General features: G+C 34.0%; 1 protein-coding gene across 2 annotated transcripts in view; it reads left to right on the forward strand.

Moving 5' to 3' along the window:
• The window catches only part of FIG4 (FIG4 phosphoinositide 5-phosphatase), a 128,054-nt gene that overhangs the window by 9,690 nt on the left and 99,192 nt on the right, over positions 1-19,172 (forward strand). For both annotated transcript variants that reach the window (XM_081295820.1, XM_081295819.1), the window contains exons 2-6: positions 2,627-2,725; positions 4,909-5,032; positions 10,976-11,132; positions 16,312-16,362; positions 18,968-19,116. In XM_081295820.1, the coding sequence (XP_081151946.1) occupies positions 4,975-5,032; positions 10,976-11,132; positions 16,312-16,362; positions 18,968-19,116 (415 nt within the window). In that variant the 5' untranslated portion in view covers positions 2,627-2,725; positions 4,909-4,974. The remainder of the gene's footprint in view (positions 1-2,626; positions 2,726-4,908; positions 5,033-10,975; positions 11,133-16,311; positions 16,363-18,967; positions 19,117-19,172) is intronic.

Below are 19,172 nucleotides of genomic sequence, written 5' to 3' on the forward strand. Positions count from 1 at the left end.
CAGGCCTTCAGAAGTAAGTATTAAATTCAGATATAAATAAAAGTGCATTGAGGTGAGGGAGATAGATATATGACTGAGGATTTTTACAGGTGAAAATAGGGGCTATCACTTGTTCCATCATGGCTAAGTACACAAAGTCCTGCTTAGAGGTCATTCAAAGCTAAACTCGGCATCAGAATAACTCTAGCCTCTCTGCATACCTCTCTCTGACCAACCCTAAATGAATTAAATGCCCTTTCTGTGTTTTCTCTGCATCTAGTTCACACCTCTATTATAGTATGTTATTTGTGGTGGCTAATTGCACACTCATCAAGGATCAAGGCTAGTGACCAAAAAATTGGTGCATTCTCTCATTCTAGTTTCATTCTGGTCATGTACAAGATTTCCTCTCTTTAGGACACACACTGTCACTTTCTCTCTCCCTCTCACTCTCTCTTTTTTCCCCTTGTTTTGTCTTTTTTTTTTCCAAATAAAATGGCATAGACTCACTGATGTCTTTAAAAGGAGAGAAAAAGAACACCTGTTGAGTGCCTTCTTAATGTTGAACACTATACTTACTGTGAGGTGCTTTGTGAGCATTTTCTCAGTTCTGTTCCTCTAACAGATGAGATGGAACAAGCTTCTTCCACTTCTAGGTCTTTGCCCTTCCTGTTTCCTTCCCTGGGACCTGTTTTTTTTTTTTAAGTCCTCAAGAAAGTGACTCTCTTTTTTGCTAACAATAATGAATCGTTTACAAATCATTCTTCTGAATTTTATTAGGTTGGTTCCCTGCTCCTCTCAATAGTGGGTTGAGCCTAAGGAACAGGAATGACCTGATTCCTCACTGAGATGGACCTCTTCCTTTTCTCCCTGTTTTCTTGCCTTTTTAGCTACTCCCTGGGACATGGAATCTGTTTCTGGATGACCCAACTTAGTACTAATTATTAGTATAATTACTTTATTTCCACCTCTTATAACTGGTAGTGTCATCTGAACCCTGCCTCTTGTTGGAGATGAGGCATTAAGTCTTTTGGTTAGCCTACTTCTTGATGCTGGACTCATGTATCATCTCTTAACCTACAGTTTCACTCTTTATATTCTCTAAGTAGATCAGACCTTTATAAACTGATATGTAGTCATGGGTCACTGAGCAACAAGGCAGGTTCTGAGAAATTCATCATTAGGTGATTTCTTTGTTGCACAAACATCAAAGTGTGCTTACACAAAGATAGCTATGATGTCATTAGGTGATATAATCTTAAGAGACCACCATTGTTTACAAGCTCCATGGTTGGCCAGAAAATTGGTGACCAAGTTACGTGGCACATGACCACATATTTAATAATAATTTTTTAAAAACCCATCTGTTTCTACAGATTTAGAGTTAAGACAGTATAACCAAATGTTCATATTCTGACATAAAATCTTAAAATCTTATCCATTCTTTTTTTTTTTTTTTTTTTTTGGTGATACTGGGGATTGAACACAGTGCTTTGTGCATGCGAGGCAGCTGAGCTATATCCCCAGCCCCCAAAATCTTACCCATTCTTGATGACTCAATTCTATTCTCTACTCTTCCATTTTTATATCTATAGTAACCTACATGAATCTTTCTTGTCCTGATTTCTTGTGGTCTACATTCTTCAATTTGGCCATTAATCTAGAAAATCATATTTGTTATTTTCATTGCTTTGTGTATCTATACCTTATATGAACAATAAGATGGTAAGATGAAAGTTGATTGTGGCAGTTGTCTTTTCAATTTTTGCAATGTTCAAAACATGACACTTTTTAAAGAGCATATTAAAAGCAAAACACCATTAATAACTTATTTTTGTTAATGAACTTTTACTACTTTTCCAAAATTAATTTAAAAATAATTCATCCATGGGCTGGGGATGTGGCCCAGTGGTAGAACGTGTGCTAAGTATGTGCAAGGCTCTGGGTTTGATCCTCCTCACTACCACCCACACACATAAATTCATAATAAAAACATTTTTATTACATATATGATTATTTTCCACATTTTTTATTATTCATTTATTGTCAGTATTTATTTAAGTGGGCTAGTGTTATTGTGTTTTTATATAAGGCTTCAAGGAAGTGTTTCAAGAAGGAAAGAATATTAGACAGTAACTCAATATAAAAGACCAGTTGGGAAAGTACAACTATTTTAATATTTTATAGGACTTTCAGGTGGACTTTTATACAATTTCATACTTGTACAGAATTTTTTTAAAGCTTTATTGCCTATCAATATTCTAATAGCTATAATTGTCTAAGCTTCCTAATTACATAGTTAACTTTCTAATTCTTATCAGAGTTGCTTCTTCCTGGCAAAGCTTAAACATCAGTCTCCAATCAGATTAATTTCTAATTTTATCTTATAATTAAATTCATCTGACCTGGTTACTGGGTGTATTTCAGACATAAGACTGATACTTATCATGAAGCCACTAAGAATATTTCAATTTTAAAACTGACCTTTTGGAATCAATCTTTCTTTAAGCTGTCAGTTATACTTAGCAGAAATATTCTTTAAAAAGTAACCTGACTTTATGAATGTATTTTCACAACCTGTGTGGTAATAAAATGTGTATAGGGCAAACTGCCTTAAAAAACTAATGATATTCCTTTTTATTTATAGAGATACTTTCTTGTTGGGAGCAATCATGCAGAAACAAAATACCGTGTCTTAAAAATCGACAGAACAGAACCAAAAGACTTGGTCATAATTGATGATAGGGTAAGTAGCTTCCAAATCTGACTATAAGCAGGAATTTTTGTAGGTGTGTTGTTAAAAGGATATGAAATAGCCTTTAGTGATTTGTATTTTTTTAGTGATATGTATTTTTATCACGGATCTTAAGTTACAGTTATTTTTCTTGGTTGACTAGATTTGAACCTCTAATCTGGTTTCTTGAAATTACTAATGTCAAAAATTATGCCAAAATTATAATTTGTCCCTCGTTTTGATTTGTTTTTGAAAGCACACCCTTCAGATAAGGTAATGAATATAGTTTCTTAAAGAGTTGACACTTTAAGATTCCAGTGTAGCTTAATATTGTATCTGCTGAAGAGAGATTATCTATTACTGTGTTTGAGTATGATGTTACTACAAGTCAGGGAAGACTTCTATCCTGTAGACTTACTATTACACTGTTAAAAATCACTTCTAGTCCTGATTTTGCCTTAGGGGAGATCCTTCCCTCCCCTTCTCACCCCACCCCTGCCCTGCCCCCCCCTTTCTTTCTACCTCCTCTTTTTATCTCTCTTTCTCCCCCTCCCTCCCTTCACTTTTGTTTTGCTGTTTTTTTTTCTGTACTCTTTCTCTGCTCTGCTCCCTCCCCCTTATGGTGGGGGACTATGTAGTGTGGGACTGACTATGTGCTTATATAGTTGTGTGTGTCTTTCTTTCTTTCTTTCTTTCTTTCTTTCTTTCTTTCTTTCTTTCTTTCTTTCTTTCTTTCTTTCTTCTTCTCTCCATCCCTCCCTCTCTCCCTCTCTTTCTCCCTTCCTCCTTCCTTCTGTCCCTCCCTCCCTCCCTCCCTCATTCTTGGTCCTGTCCCTCATGCCAATCCAATAATGAGGACACGGTTTTGAGAAAAAGGAAAGAGAAGGTTTATTGCTTTCTTACAAAGGAGAAACATAGGGGACTCCTGTCCCAAAGGCAGTGATTCTGCCCATCATCAGGCACAGGAGGCTTTTATAGAAGGTGTCCCTTATTTGCTGATGCTGGCTTCGTCCATACGATCCTCTTGTCTCAGCCTGGGATTACAGGACATTTGGCTGTCTTTCCTTCTTTAAATGATGGTGCCACCACATGATATGAGACAGGATTGGAGAATTGGAACTTTTTTTCCTGGATGGCTGTCAAATCTGCAGTAGGACACATCTGTCCATCACGCAGTAGAGGATCTCTAAATGATCTTCAAGGAAAAGGTGGAATAAAAGAAGTGAATTCCAGAGACTCTTACCATGAGATCAAAGCTCTCTTTCTTCCACTCTTTTTTCTTCTGGGAAATGAAAACCCAAAGTGTAAATAAATAATAATAAACAATACAAACAGAAATTTGAAAAAAAAAAGTCACCTCCAGGACCTCTTCTAATGACTTGCTATACACTGAAGATATATCTGCTCTTATCCAGATATTAAATTATCCAGAGTCAGGAATATAGAGGCTTAATTCAGGTGGCACAAAAACATGAAGCTGTTAGTCAAAAGTGAAATACAATGTAGTTGTGTTAAATAGTTAATTTTTAGCTTTACAAATGGAAGAATTTAACTTACCTTTTGTGTTAAAGTTCCTTTCTATGAATATTTCTCAATACATGTGGAGTCCTGGTTTTGCAAACATATTACTAGCTGAAATTTAGAATTCACTTTCATTAAACTCTTTCTGAAACTATTCTCTGTTATAATAATTTTTGATAAGTTCTTTATTACGAATTCCTGGGAATCCATTCCCCTCCCCATCTGCTTGGGAGTTTTGATTAATGGTTCTTGGCTTTATTTGGTGGTGGGACTAATTGGGGGACACTTTGTAGGCCTTATCATAAAAATGCATATGTATTTAAAAATTTTCATTTAGTTTTAAGGGATTTGCCTTCTTATTGAAATATGTCTATGAATCTTAAATATCTGCATCTCTGGATCAGATACAATTTTAACATTTTTTAGTGTAGCAATGTGATCCAATAATTTAATTTTATAATTAGAAATTAATTTAATATTAACTAGCAATTACTTTAGCACTAATTGCTAATGTTAAAGAACTTGTTGGCTTTAAAAATTGTAGCTTAGTCATACATTACTATATAGTTGTTTATGAAATAGCTAGCAATTCATGTAGACAACTTAATTTTCAGGGTAAATAAATAATCTACAGAGTAAGCACAACCTTACAGATTACATATGCTTATTTTCAGCATGTATATACTCAACAAGAAGTACGGGAACTTCTTGGCCGCTTGGATCTAGGAAATAGAACAAAGATGGGACAGAAAGGATCCTCTGGGTTATTTCGAGCCGTCTCAGCTTTTGGTGTTGTTGGTAAGAAATCTGCCCTCCTCTTCCTTTTTTTTTTTTTTTTCCCACCCTCACATACATTACTTGAAGAGAGTTTATAAGGCTGTTTAGCTTTATAGTCATAACCCATCACCTGTGTTTGTTTAAAACTTCATTATCCATCCATCAAATATCAAATATCATTTGTATAGAATCTGATTATGTGCTTAGCAAAGCTCAGTTTTATCCAGGAGACATACAAATATGGAAATGTTTTTGGGTCTTTCTGGCTCATTGTGGAATGAAAAAGTAAAAATTAGCATGGACTATAAACATCAGTGTCCTGCTTTTCAGAGCTGGAATAACAGATACATTAACTTTAAAATTAACAGAAATTTCTTCTAAAGACAGGCTGCAGTGATAAAGTATCATAACCCCCTTCTTTAGATGATAACTGCTTTCTTACCAAGAAGCTTTCTTTATACTCACAGACCATCAGAAACTTTGCTGTTTGAAATTATAAGATAAAACATTCCACTGTAACCTGGATAATCTAATTCACTCTGATGCAGACAAGTGGGTTTAATTTACAACTCAGGTGCAGACTTCAGATAAGGGGTCGATGGACATGATACTCTATGATATGCTAACTCTGTTTTATTCAAGTAAACGGGACCCTGGATCTACTTCATAGTCCAAAGTCGATATTACTCTCTGTAAATACAGACTGCTTTGGTTTGAGTCTTTTAATTAAATTTGCTTTAATATTAAATTTTGACACCCTTTACCTTAGTGAGAAACTCTGCAGTTCCTTCATTGTGGTGGGTCAGGAAACCTGTTCTTTCTGTACTATGGGTTTGTGTCTGATTGGGGTAGGACATAGGATCAAAATAAATGTACATGAAGCTATTCCAAGATTATAATTAAAAACCAAGGTGTATAAGTTCACTTGTATTGTAGATTTCATAAGAAGTAGATTGCTTGGTCCTGGAATGGGAAGGAAAGATTTTCTGGAGTAGATGAGACTCAAGCTGAACCCTGAGAGTGGAATAAGAAAAATATGGATAGAAGTAGGGAAGTGAGGAGGGATTCCAGCAGGAGTGACAGCAGAGGTGCAGAAATGAAGATGCTCATCGGAGCTGGAATGTTGGGGGGTAGTCAGATGAGACCAGATTATTCCGAGCCATGTGAATAATACATTTGTGAAATGATTAGAACGGTTGTCTTCCATTCTAAAGCCAAAATGTTTTCTCTACTAACTTTTAGCATGCTTTATTTGTGGACATTCTCATTGGAATATGGCACAATCTATAGGAATCTAGAGCAGTTGCTTCTCAACTCTTTGTAGTAAAGGACCAGCCTAGGTTTCATAGAATATATGAGAAATTAGTGTAAATTAGAAATTAATATATGAGAAATTGAAAAAATAGTTATGCTCGATAGAAGATTCTTGGTTGACAGGTTTTCTTTCAGTGCTTGGGATGTGGCATCATCCTACCTTCTGACCTCTACTGATCAGCAGTCAGTTGTCTATGACTTATTTGAGTTTCCCTAGAAGTGATTTCAGGCAAGGGCCCCTGAGACCCAGGATTCTTGACTTATCATGTTAGGACAGAGCCTCCACTCTGTAAGTAGGGACTGGGTAGAAGAAAGGACTATAGACCTCAGCCATACTTGCCTAACAGTGGAGCTTCTGCCGCACAGAGCTAAACGGAAGAGAAGTGCTGGTGGCCTTTCTCTCTTGAGCAGAAACTGTGGTCTAGACTGGGAACTGGGGGGAGAGGAAGGAGCCTTGTCCTCTTGGCTGTGCCTGCCTGAAGTGAATTGCCTGTTATTGGGAGAGGGTGTATAAGCAGACCATAATTCAAATGCCACAGACTTGCTGTTCTTACCAAGACTTAGTAGGTTCTCTTGAATAAATATTTCTCCATTTGCTTTATACCCTTAGGAAATTTCTGGAAACTTTCTGTGTTTTACTAATTTTCACCAGTATGGTTGTTTCCTTGGGGAAGGATTCTGCTAAGCTCCTCACAGTGCTATTTCAGAAGTGAAACCTTCCTCCCCCCCACCAAGAAAGTTAGTTTTAACTCCAAAAACAAAGTATTGGGAGCCATTTTTTTTAAACAAACTACTGGGATGAGAACTAAATGCTACCAAATATTAATGCATATGGATCTCTCTTTAATCACTGATATAGAACATATATATTTTAATGATTTGACATAAAATATAACTTTATTTTTCAACTCTCTAATACAGATTGAGCATCCTTAAACCCAAAATCCAAAATCCAAAGTGCTCCAAAATCTGAAACTTTTTGAGAGCTAACAGAACACTCAGGTGGAAAATTCCACACCATAAAACTTCATTTTATGCACAAAATTATCAATAATGTTATCTAAAATTGTTTTTCAACTATGTGTTTAAGGCATGTGTGAAATGAATATATAAATGAATTTCATGTTCAGACTATGGTCCTAATGCCAAGATATCTCAAAACTCAAATTTTCCAAAATCTAAAAAAATCCAAGTTCCAAAGCATTTTGAATAAGGAATACTCACTTGTATTCATAAAAAGCTGAACCAATCCACCATTATGTATAATTATAATGCACTAATAAAATATTTTTAAAAAAATCACTGTGTAACAAAAAATTTAAAAAAGCTTAACTATTACTAAAGGAAATGGCTTTATGGCTCCTTGTGTTTTATAAATACTCAGGAATCAGGTTGGCAGGAGAAAGGTTTATTCAAAACAAGTTTTAAGGAAGATAGAGCAGAGTTTTTTTGTCTTAAATATCTATCTTTAGGGAATTTAAGAGCATGAGAAGATTTTAGAAGAGAAGGTAGATTAGGATAAAAGGCAGGAAATACACATATGCAGATTTAGTTATCCAGAGATCATGTCAGTCTTAATTTCCTTAGCATCTGTCCTCAGCATGAGGAATTTTTTAAATTCTTAGTGTGAGGAAGTACAGGATGCAGAAAAATAGGTTACCAGGAAGTTACCCTTAATTTCAGAGGGAATCTGTTTTATAACTATCAGAAATGATGTTTATAGATCTCATGAAGGATATGTAACTTACTGGACTCATTGTTTTTCTACCCAACCTCTACACTTTTCGGGGAATTGGTACTATCTCCCTCTGCCCAATCTAAATCACCTAGTTCTTATATAAAATGGCTTACAGAGCATTGTGACTTTGTTCATTGGCCATAGTTCATTTTGGCCCAGGGCTAGGCACTTAACCCAAATTAGGTCAACCCTAGTCCTTTCCGAGGAATTCTGGAGTTGAATTTAGTCAAAGAGTTAGTTTCTTCCCAGTGAAGCTTTTGGTTGAAAAGCTTAAATTTGTCAGTAGCGGTTTTCCACCGTATGATTTAGAGAAGTAGAAGAGTCTGGTCTGTGGAGAGAGACAGAGGAATGGGATTAATGTTCAGAGGCACTTCACTTAGTCACATATTTGCCCATGTGTGTCATGAATCACTTCAGTATCTTTAATATGAATTCCTTTTTAAATTTGAGTTGGCTGAAGTTGAGTTTTACCACTCATAATCAACAGTCTGTGAAATCCCAAAATATGTTTCTAAAAACATTTATTGGTAATTATTTTTTTAAAGAAGGGGAAGGAGATTCCTTGAGAAGAATCCAGAAAGGTATCCCATCAAGATTAATATTATACATTAGCACAGAACTGGAAGGTTCTGAGAATTTATGTGGGTTTTTTGGTTTGTTAGTCTTTGAGCCCAATATTTCTCAAATTTATTTGCTCACATCTACTTTTCTCTCCCTGGAACCTACTAACTAGTATTTCCTGGAGAACACATTAGAGGAAATGCTCTGTAAATACTCATATTGTACCTTTAAATGAAATTAGACCCCCATGCATCTGTGTGCCTTGTCTGCATTCTTTTAGTGAATTGGCTTTGACATATGAAATATATCCTTGACACTGCTGGAGAATACTCCTAAGGTTATTTCCTTTATCACATACCTTTTTATGACGATTCACTCTAGAATTATCTCCCAGTTCTCAGAATTCATAGAGCCTTAAGATATATTCTGACATATTACTTTTATTCTTGGCTTCATTTTACTATTTTTAATGTTTTTCTTTACTATAATTTCATCCTTAATATTTATCACTCTTGTGAGTATGTGTGTGAGTAAAATTGTGGCAAGACCCTTATAAAATGTACCATCTTAGTCATTTTTAAGTTTACAGTTCAGCAGTGGTAATGAGGCAGAAAAGTAGACAACTCATAGGTAGATAGGACAAGGCCCTCAGAGAAGAGAAGGAGGGAATGAGACCTTGCCATCCTACAAGGAGACAGCAGGCCTGGAGATCTTGTTGCTGCCCCTGACAGCTTCAATCACAATGACTCCTCCTTAGCTAGAATATCCTGTCATTGCACCAGACATCTTGGACCCAATGACCCTTCCATGGATACCCCAACCCCTATCCTTAATTACAGATAACCACAAAATCTGCCTCTACCCCAAGTACTTCCTTTTGTGCCAACAAACCCTATCCCCACTCTTGTGCTAATAAAGGCCTAGAAATTACTTTCCTTGAGATTGAAGAAGACAAAATAGAATTGATTGGACCATTTCAGAATCCTGTACCCCACCAATCACCTACAGAGACAGACCAAGCTCATAAAAACTCCTAGACAACAGACACCTATTGGCATCCTTCTCTTGGGATCCCTCTGTCTTTGGGAGCTCTTCCTTTTGCTTTGCTCTCACCTTGTGTTCATGGATTTCATTCTACAAATTTATAAGACAAAGAACCCACCATCCATGCCCTTTGTTACAGTAATGATCCAGTGACACTTCTGATCCAGTGACAATAGAAATGGAACTGGGCCTAAGAGCATGAACACATAGGCAAAGCCTTAACTGGGGATGGTTTACCTCAAGGAGAAGAGAGACAACACTGAGAACAGAGAGAAAAGGCTATTTCCCAAATAAGGGGACAAGTCTTTTATCAGGTTACTCAGTTCTGGTTTTACAAGTGGCTCCTGAAAAAGTCTTTATCACATGAGGGGGCAATCTCCATTTGTCTTATGAGATGTTTATCTACCAGACCTGTGATCCTGGATGGGGGACAGTTTGGTTCCCCTGAGGTGATTGCATGTGTAGGGAGCAGTCTCATCTTTTTGTTTTTGGTACCAGGGATTATTGAACCCAGGGCGCTTTACCACTGAACCACATCCTCAGCCTTTTTTCCCCCCTCAGCTTAGGGCCTTGCTAAATTGCTGAGGCTGGCTTGGAACTTTTGATCCTCCTGCCTCAGCTTCTGAGCCTGCCGGGATTACAAGCATGCACCAATGTGCCCGGCAGGCCGTCTCATCTTGAGGTTATCTGCCTGGAAAGTGTAGGGCAATGAATAAAAAAAGCTGTAAAGTTGGCAGTTGAATGTCCCTGCAAATCTTGAAAATACCTTAGTCACTCATATCATGGTGTACTCAAAGGGGAACAAGACAGGTTGGGTAAATTTGAGCTAATAAACTTCGTATCACCAGTTTTTAGACAGACATTCTGTGAGTAACATGCCTATATGCAGAAGACCTTGGGAATGTATCTGCAATCTGTTCCTTTGGTGTGTCTTATCTAGTAGCTCTATATACCTTATTGTGCAATACATCTCTAGAACTTTTCATCTATGCAGAATTGAAAGTTTATATCCATTGAACAATTCCCTTTAATCTTGTGTATAGCTTTGCTTAAGGCATTTCAATCCTGTTTGTAATGAGATTAAATGAATTAATGAATTAAGTAAAATTGTTTACATTAATATTTTTAAGTGAGATAAATGACTGTTCAGTTATTTCTAGATAATAATTCTAAGATAACCAAACAAATGTGTGGCTTTAAATGAGATAGAAAATGTGTTTAAAAGTCTTTGGCCTCTTAAATATGTATCTAAAAAACCTCACTATATTTACAAAACATTCTATTTATTTTTCTTTTTTGTTGTACAGGTTTTGTCAGGTTTTTAGAAGGCTATTATATTGTGTTGATAACTAAAAGGAGGAAGATGGCAGATATTGGTGGTCATGCAATATATAAGATCGAAGATACAAATATGATCTATATACCCAATGATTCTGTACGGATTACTCACCCTGATGAAGCTAGGTATGTACTAGTGGTAGCAACTTTTTTTTTTTTTTTTAATGAGGCAGTCAATTAGAAAACAAAATAGAATCAAAAGATTCCAAATGCTATATATAAAGGTCAAATGTTGGCTCACAATTTTTGTTCCAGGCTGTGAAGGCTCCATTATAATAATTGATTCAGATAAGGACACAATGGTTATTATTTGCAAATAGGAAAAGGTAATTTGTATAATTAAAAAGAACAGACATACTTAACCAAATGATCAAACTTAGCATCACCAATAATGAGATAAAACTAGCATTATTTGCTTCTTATTGTGAAGCAATGGGAAAGACACAGATTACCTTAAAGTTTTTTTCTTTTTTTTTTATTTGCTGAAAATATTTCACTTGAATCTAAGCATGATGAAATGAGACAAATTCATATTGTATGAATTTTTTTCAAGACCACTGGCCTGGACTCTGAAAATATCAAAGTCATCAAAGATAGGAGAAAACCCCCAAAATTTTAGGATTGACTATTCGAGATTTTAGAACAGAAATGACAGATGTAGCATGTGAATGTCAATTAGATCCTTGGTTGAAATGTACATGTGCATGAGCACACATACACAGGGCTACAGAGGACTTTCTGAGGACAGATTTTGGAGCATTTCAGATTTCAAATTTTCATATTAGGGATATGCAATCAAATGGTTTTGAAAAATAAAATGTGCTTGTGTATTTAAAGAGAGAGGGCTCTAACTGTGAATTCAGAAAAGGGCCTGGTGTTCATTTTACTATTTTCTCTCCAATTTATTTATTTTTTTGTAGATTTGACATTTTTCCAAAGTTTTGGGAAAAATTATTGAAGCCTTGGGAAAGTAGAGGAAATTGATAGATTTAAAATTATAAAGTTCCAATTTATTTAATATTGTAAGTGTTAAAATGAAACAAAGGTATATTTATGTTTTAGTATAGTAATAGTTTAGATTTAAATTATGCTGTGTACTTTTCATAGTGTTGTTTTGATACACAAACCAAAATTAAAGGTGGTGTGGCTCTTTTGCTTGAAACTTTGTTAGATTAAGGTTTCCTGGATTCTTGTGATGTCTTTGTTATGATTTAAAAGTGGTGTTTGTTAAAAAATAATTTGTTGCAGATGAGGATAGGAACAGTTCAACAGATAGATAAAGTAGATCTTTGACTTGCACTAACTGAAAAATTATATCACATATACCTAATAGACTGGAATTGTATATTAATTAAAAGTGAATTAAATAGGCTATTGCACATGAATCAAGGGATGGGAAAGAGTTGAAGAGGTTTATATAATTAATAAATGCCATCTTTATGATTCTTTAGCCAAAAATAGTCAAAGAAATTGTTTGGTTCTATGTAGAAATTTTACTATCTTTAATTTTTTTTTAAGAGAGAGTGAGAGACAGAGAGACAGACAGAGAGAGAGAGAGAGAGAGAGAGAGAGAGAGAGAGAGAGAGAGAGATTTTTTTTTTAATATTTATTTTTTAGTTTTTGGGGGACACAACATCTTTGTTTGTATGTGGTGCTGAGGATCGAACCTGGGCCGCACGCATGCCGGGCGAGCGCGCTACCGCTTAAGCCACATCCCCAGCCCTAGAAATTTTACTATCTTTAAAGAGTAAAAATATCTTATTGTTTTATCCAAAATAAAATACAATTATATTAATACTTTATTATAAGTGGAACAAAGTGATATTATTTGGTAAACAAAATGTTTAACACACTTACAAAACTGTATAATCCAATAATGCATTTAAGTACAAATATTTAGTAAAATATTAGTAAATTTTTACCACTTTAAAATATTGCTAGGAAAAATTATGATCATTTTAATATTTACAGGAAATAGAGGGTAAAACTTTAAAAGCATTGCCTTTAATTAAATAAGGAACAATAGAGATATCTACCATCATAACTAATAGCCCTAGCCAATTCAATAAGACTAGAAAAATAAGGTATAAAGCTTAAAAAGGAGGGGCTGGGGTTGTAGCTCAGCCGTGGAGCACTTGCCTACCATGTGTGAGGCACTGGGTTCGATTCTTAGTACCACATAAAAGTAAATAAATAAAATAAAGGTCCATTGACAACTTAAATAATATTTTTAAAAAAGCTTAAAAAGGAGGCACATTATTATGTAGACATGATATAGCATATTTTCTACTTGAAAAATATAAGAATATCTACAAGCTCTCAGAGCTAATGAAAAGGTGATTGAAAAAAAAATATCAGCATGTAAGAACCAGTAGTGTTTCTATACACTGACATTATCCAACTAGAAAATTTAATAATGACCCCATTCACAACAGCACCCAGACACATAAGCCACCTGGAAATAAACACAACAGAAGCTACACAAAACCTTATGGAGAAATTTAAATCATTACTAAAATATATTTAAAATCCCTAAATAATTGGAAAGATGTCCCTTTGTTCATGAATGAGAAGACAATGTCATAAAGATTGGTTTTCTCCAAAATTAATTCATAAATTTAATGTAACTAATCAAATTCCAGAGGATTTTTAAAAAATTTAAATGACAAAATTATTTTAATTTTCATATAGAAAAGCAAATGTCTAAGTATAGTTTAGATAATAATTCTAAAATAGAAAAACAAGAAGAAATAAACCTAACCAAACAGCAAGACTTATAGTAATGAAGATAATCAGTAAGTATAATTAAGATAACCAGATGGTAATATGCTTTGTATTGGAGAAGGAACTAACAATGATTGATAAACAGAGTAGAAAAAGCCTAGAAAAGATTCACTTTATGTGGGAAAATGGCATATGAGAAGAGTGAGCACAACAAATCATTGGGGAAAAGTTAGGCTAAATGGTGCTGGTTTTAAATTTGGACAAAAATAAATTAGATTCTAATCTCTGATAGTACTCAAGAGGCAATTCCAGAAGTTCAAAGACGATTTTAAGGGAGAAAAAAAAAAAAGTATTTTTATGATCCTAACAGGGAGGAGGATTTCACAAATAAAATTTTAAAAAAGCACAAAGTATAAAAAATGACATATTTGGTGCTTTTTATATTAAAACAATATTATAATCCAGACAGATTTTGGGAGATAAGCTGAAGTCTGAAAGTCTAATAAAGATTAGTATGTAGACTATCTGAAGAATTTTTACAAGTTAGTGAGAAGATGATAACCTCACTGAGAAATGCTTAAACGTTAGCTAACAAAAGAGAAGCTGAACCTTGCTAGTAATTTGGGAAACTGTAAATTTAAAAAAGGTACCATTTCATTCTCACTATATTGGGAATAATTAAAATATCTGTTGTTGTCAAATGTTAGCAGAGACAGGGAAATGAATTTATGCTATGAGTAATGTGAAATCAGCAAGTTATAAAGTGATATTAATTTGACCCCTTAGGAAGACAATTTGACATGTTCTAATAAAACTGAAAATGTGCATTATGTATTTGCCAGTAGTTCTGCTTCTATATATGTGCCCTAGAGAAACTCATACAAGTGTATAGAAAAGTGGTATGTTCTTGGCAGCATTGTATCTTATAGTGGGAAACTAGAAAGAACCTAACAGTCTATCAGTCAAGGAATGGATAAATAAAATGTGGTATGTATTATATGATGAAGTAGCAAACATCAGTTTAAGTGAACATATTAAATCCTTAGCTTTTAACATAGTTACTTTAAAAATTGAGTGGGAAAAAAGGGTTTCAGAAGAATATACAAAGTTTGGAATGATTTGGGCAAATGTATTCAACATAATATAATGCTACATGTCATTTAGAAAAATTTTATTTATTTATTTGTTCTTTTTAGTTATACATGACAGTAGAATGTATTTTGACATACCATACATACATGGAACATAATTTCCCATTCTTATGGTTGTACATAATGTGGAGTTACACTGTTCGTGCATTCATATATGAACATAGGAAAATTATGTTCCATTCATTCTACTGTCTTTCCCATTCCCATCCCTGCATCTGCTGTGCCTCCTCCTATCTAGTGAACCTCTATCCCCACCACCCCCATTGTGAGTCAGCAACCACATATCAGAGAGAAAATTAGGCCTTTGGTTTTTTGGGATTGGCTTATTTCATTTAGCATGATAGCCTCCAGTTTCATCCATTTACTGGCAAATGCCATAATTTCATTCTTATTTATGGCTAATATTCTACTGTGTATATATACCACATTTTCTTTATCCATTCATCTATTGAAGAGCATCTGGTTTGGTTCTATAGCTGAGCTATTGTGAATTGAGCTGCTATGAACATTGAGCTACATGTAATTTTAAAGATGTCTGTAATGGGAATAGAGGTAATGGCACATTAGGACAGAAGGGTTCATTCATGTCAGTAACAGAAAAGTGGTAGCCTTTAGAGAGAGAGAACAGGACTGAATAAAACAAAGGGGATTTTAACTCTTTAAAGTATGTTTTAATTATTTTGTTTTTAAAAAGTTGAAGTGAATATAAAAACGTGACTATTTGTTTCTCTTGAGTGAAAGGCAGGTGGATATTCTATAATTTTTTCTTCAGTTTAAAAACTTTCCAACTTAGCCAGGCATGACATGCCTCCAATTCCAGGGACTCAGGAGGCTGTGGCAGGAGGATCATAAGTTCAAGTCCAGTTTAAACAATTTAGTGAGACCCTGTCTCAAAATTAAAAAATAAATAAAAATAAAAATAAAAGGGCTGGGGATATAGTTTAGTGGTAAGTCTCTCCTGGGTTCAATCCCCAGTACCAACAAAACAAAATAACTTTCCAATTTAAAATTATGATGGTACACAAATATATGATTTTTGTTACACTCTTCTCTCCATCCTCAAAGTATTTACAAAACCACACTGTAAAAGTGAAAACAGTTATTTACTGCTATCTTGCCATCAGTCGAAATGCCCCACACATGTAGGTGTATGATTTTGCCTCTGACAGGCATAATCAGTGACGAGGAACGAACTATGAAGTTAAGAGTCTTTTAGGAATGATCAGCAGATTTAGAGCTGCTTCTGATGAAATCTCTATTCAGGAATGGCTTGAATTACTCAGTTTAATGAGTGTTTTACTAATATAAATATATATAAGTATATGTTATAAGTATATATAAGCAAATATAAGCATATAAGCATATATATAAATTTGTATCATCTGAATGTTTTTACATGAATGTTTTTACATGCTTTGATTTTTTTTAAGGTATCTACGAATATTTCAAAATGTGGACCTATCCAGCAATTTTTACTTTAGGTAAGTTGTAACTTAGTTTTGTCTCTATTAATAATCACTTAAAGTTTTACATTATTTTCCAGGGGGTATAAATAAAGTGAGAGCACACAGTAACACTTCTTACATTAAAAAAAATAACCAAATTATTTTATTTAAAAACATTTAAATGTAGTTATTCCTTTTAAAAATCTGATATTTGAAAATTCATACTGGGAAGTGATATTGACCAAAATATATTGTTGTATTGTGTGCATGTCCAAATATGTAACAGTCAATCCCACCATGATGTACTGTACCAATAAAATTGGAAAACAGAAAATTCAAATGGATAAACTAAAGGGTAGTCTCACTATAAAGGTTATTATTTTTTTTTTAGATAGGACTTGATGTGTTTTAAGGAAATATTTTTGTTTTGCAGTTTTGAATTAGAAACATGAACTCTGCATTCAGCCAGAGAGTTGTAACAGTGTCACAGTTCAATTTTCACTGAATAATCTGGCAAAATTAGGTGCAAATAAATTAAAAATAGGACAACTATCGCAATACTGACATATTGCTGGTGCCATCTCAGATTAATAATTTTCCTGGAGAGAAATTAAGTATATATGAAAATACCTCCTAAGAAAAATATATTAGGAGGGAGAATAGGAATCCCCATTAGTAAAGAGACATTTTTGAACATATATTTATGGTAGCCTAACAAGCAAACCAGCCAATCAATCCAGGGATAGTCTGAATATCAATAATTAAAGAACAGGCAAGTAAATTATGGTATAGCATTATGATAAAGTGTTACACCACCACTGATGTGACCAATATGTAGATCTAGTAGAAAGAATTATTGTGATAGATGGAAGATTCTGTCTGCTATAATATCCAAATTAAAAAATAGAACACAAAATAGCATGTGCTAATAAGAACCTCAGTCATGAGAACTGAAAGAGAACCTAGCACATTTGTAGCTGTTGGTATTATATACTGACAGGGTAATTTGCATTTTTTAGAAATTTATTTTTAATTAATAGATTAATCACTTATTTATGAAATAAAAACATGTCTACTATGTAGACTGTTTGATGTCTTCATTTATGTAAAATTGAAATTTGTTTTAATAATCACAGAGTGAAGGGCTCCTCATGAAATAATTTTCACTTCCGTAAATATTTGTTTTGTTTTGTTTTCTAATGCTGGGGATGGAACCCAGGGCTTCACATGTGCAAGGCAGTGTTCCACTGCTGAGTCATACCTCCATCCCCATAAATATTTATTGAATGTATATTTTCCTTGTATTTTATCTTCTTTTTAGTCTTTATTGCCTGATATTATGTTTATAATGTCTGAATTATTACTGAAATTCAGTGGTACTATTAAAAATGATCTTCTGCTTCATATTTCTTGGTTTGTCTTCATTAAGCCTTTCCAAAAGTAAAAATAATGAAGATTAAAGTTTTTGTGCCTCATCCATAGTCTTTTAAGAAGGGTATACTATATCCTTAAGATTCAGCTAGAATAAAGCAATTGTTTAAAATAGGAAGAACTGATTGTTAAAAGTCAGAAACCAACTTCTTTTTTTTTTTTGAGAGAGAGAATTTTTAAATATTTATTTTTTAGTTTTCGGTGGACACAACATCTTTATTTTATTTTTATGTGGTGCTGAGGATCGAACCCAGCGTCCCGCACATGCTAGGCGAGCGTGTTACCACTTGAGCTACATCCCCAGCCCCTTAGCTTCTTAATATAGCTTTTATCTCTTTAAGATTGTCTACTATAAAATGAATGGAACCATCAAGAAAATGTAGTAAAGTTGAATTTCATAGATGAAACTGAAATCAGTTTCAATTAAATTATGTAAATAAATTTAAAAAGAAATAATAAGGTGTTTGATTCTCTAGTCAGAATTGTAATCATCTTAAAATATTACTAAAATATTTTAAAAACAAATTGTATTAACCTGAAGTATTCAAGATACCTTGTAAAATTCTGTGCCAAAAATATATGCTAAAGATACTCATAAGATTGTTAATTATGTGAAATCAGAACTGTAACAGGTTTCTTTTGGCCTAAAGTCCAAATTTTATTTGCATAGACTTTTATAATTTTTATAAGGTTTTACTCTCCTGAAACATGTTTCACTGTAATGGCTTATCTTATATTCTTATTCGTGTTTTTTTAATTTAGTCATTATACTACCAATAATAATTAATATAATCATTTTGGCTCATGTGTAAACTAGTGTTCACAACCATGCACTATTGTAGTGGATATTGTAATAACTTCAGGATCCCATCCAAATACATATGAAAATGTGACCCCTATGCATAAGACTATGAATGTACATTGATTTCAGTATAAAGCAATAAGTGCACATTGTGCAAATCAATGAATATAAGTTACTCACAATGTGTTATTTTTACTCATGCAAATATCTTAAGTCATGCTGTGAGTTTTTGAATTTCCAATCATGTTCATATTTTGCTATTTTACAGTGCTTATTTGAACAGCGTTACTTCTAAGTTGAAATAACAGGTGCTAAGTAATTTAGTTCACAGATTTTAATTCCATATGGGAGCAAGATCATGAAACGTGCTTTGCTTTTGTAATTCTCAAGTTAAAATTCTCTTCTCAGTTACAGCTATGATTTGTCTCACTCACTTCAGTATAATCTTACTGTCTTGCGAATGCCCCTGGAGATGTTAAAATCAGAAACGACCCAGAGTCGCCAGGAGAGTTTTGACATCTTTGAAGATGAAGGATTAATTACACAAGGTGGAAGCGGTAGGTGCTTTTCAGCATATTTAATGTATGTTAATGTGGCGTCCATGAAATGGCAT

Source organism: Spermophilus citellus (assembly GCF_964194105.1).
Source record: "Spermophilus citellus genome assembly, chromosome: 5".
In the NCBI taxonomy this organism is placed as follows: domain Eukaryota; kingdom Metazoa; phylum Chordata; class Mammalia; order Rodentia; family Sciuridae; genus Spermophilus; species Spermophilus citellus.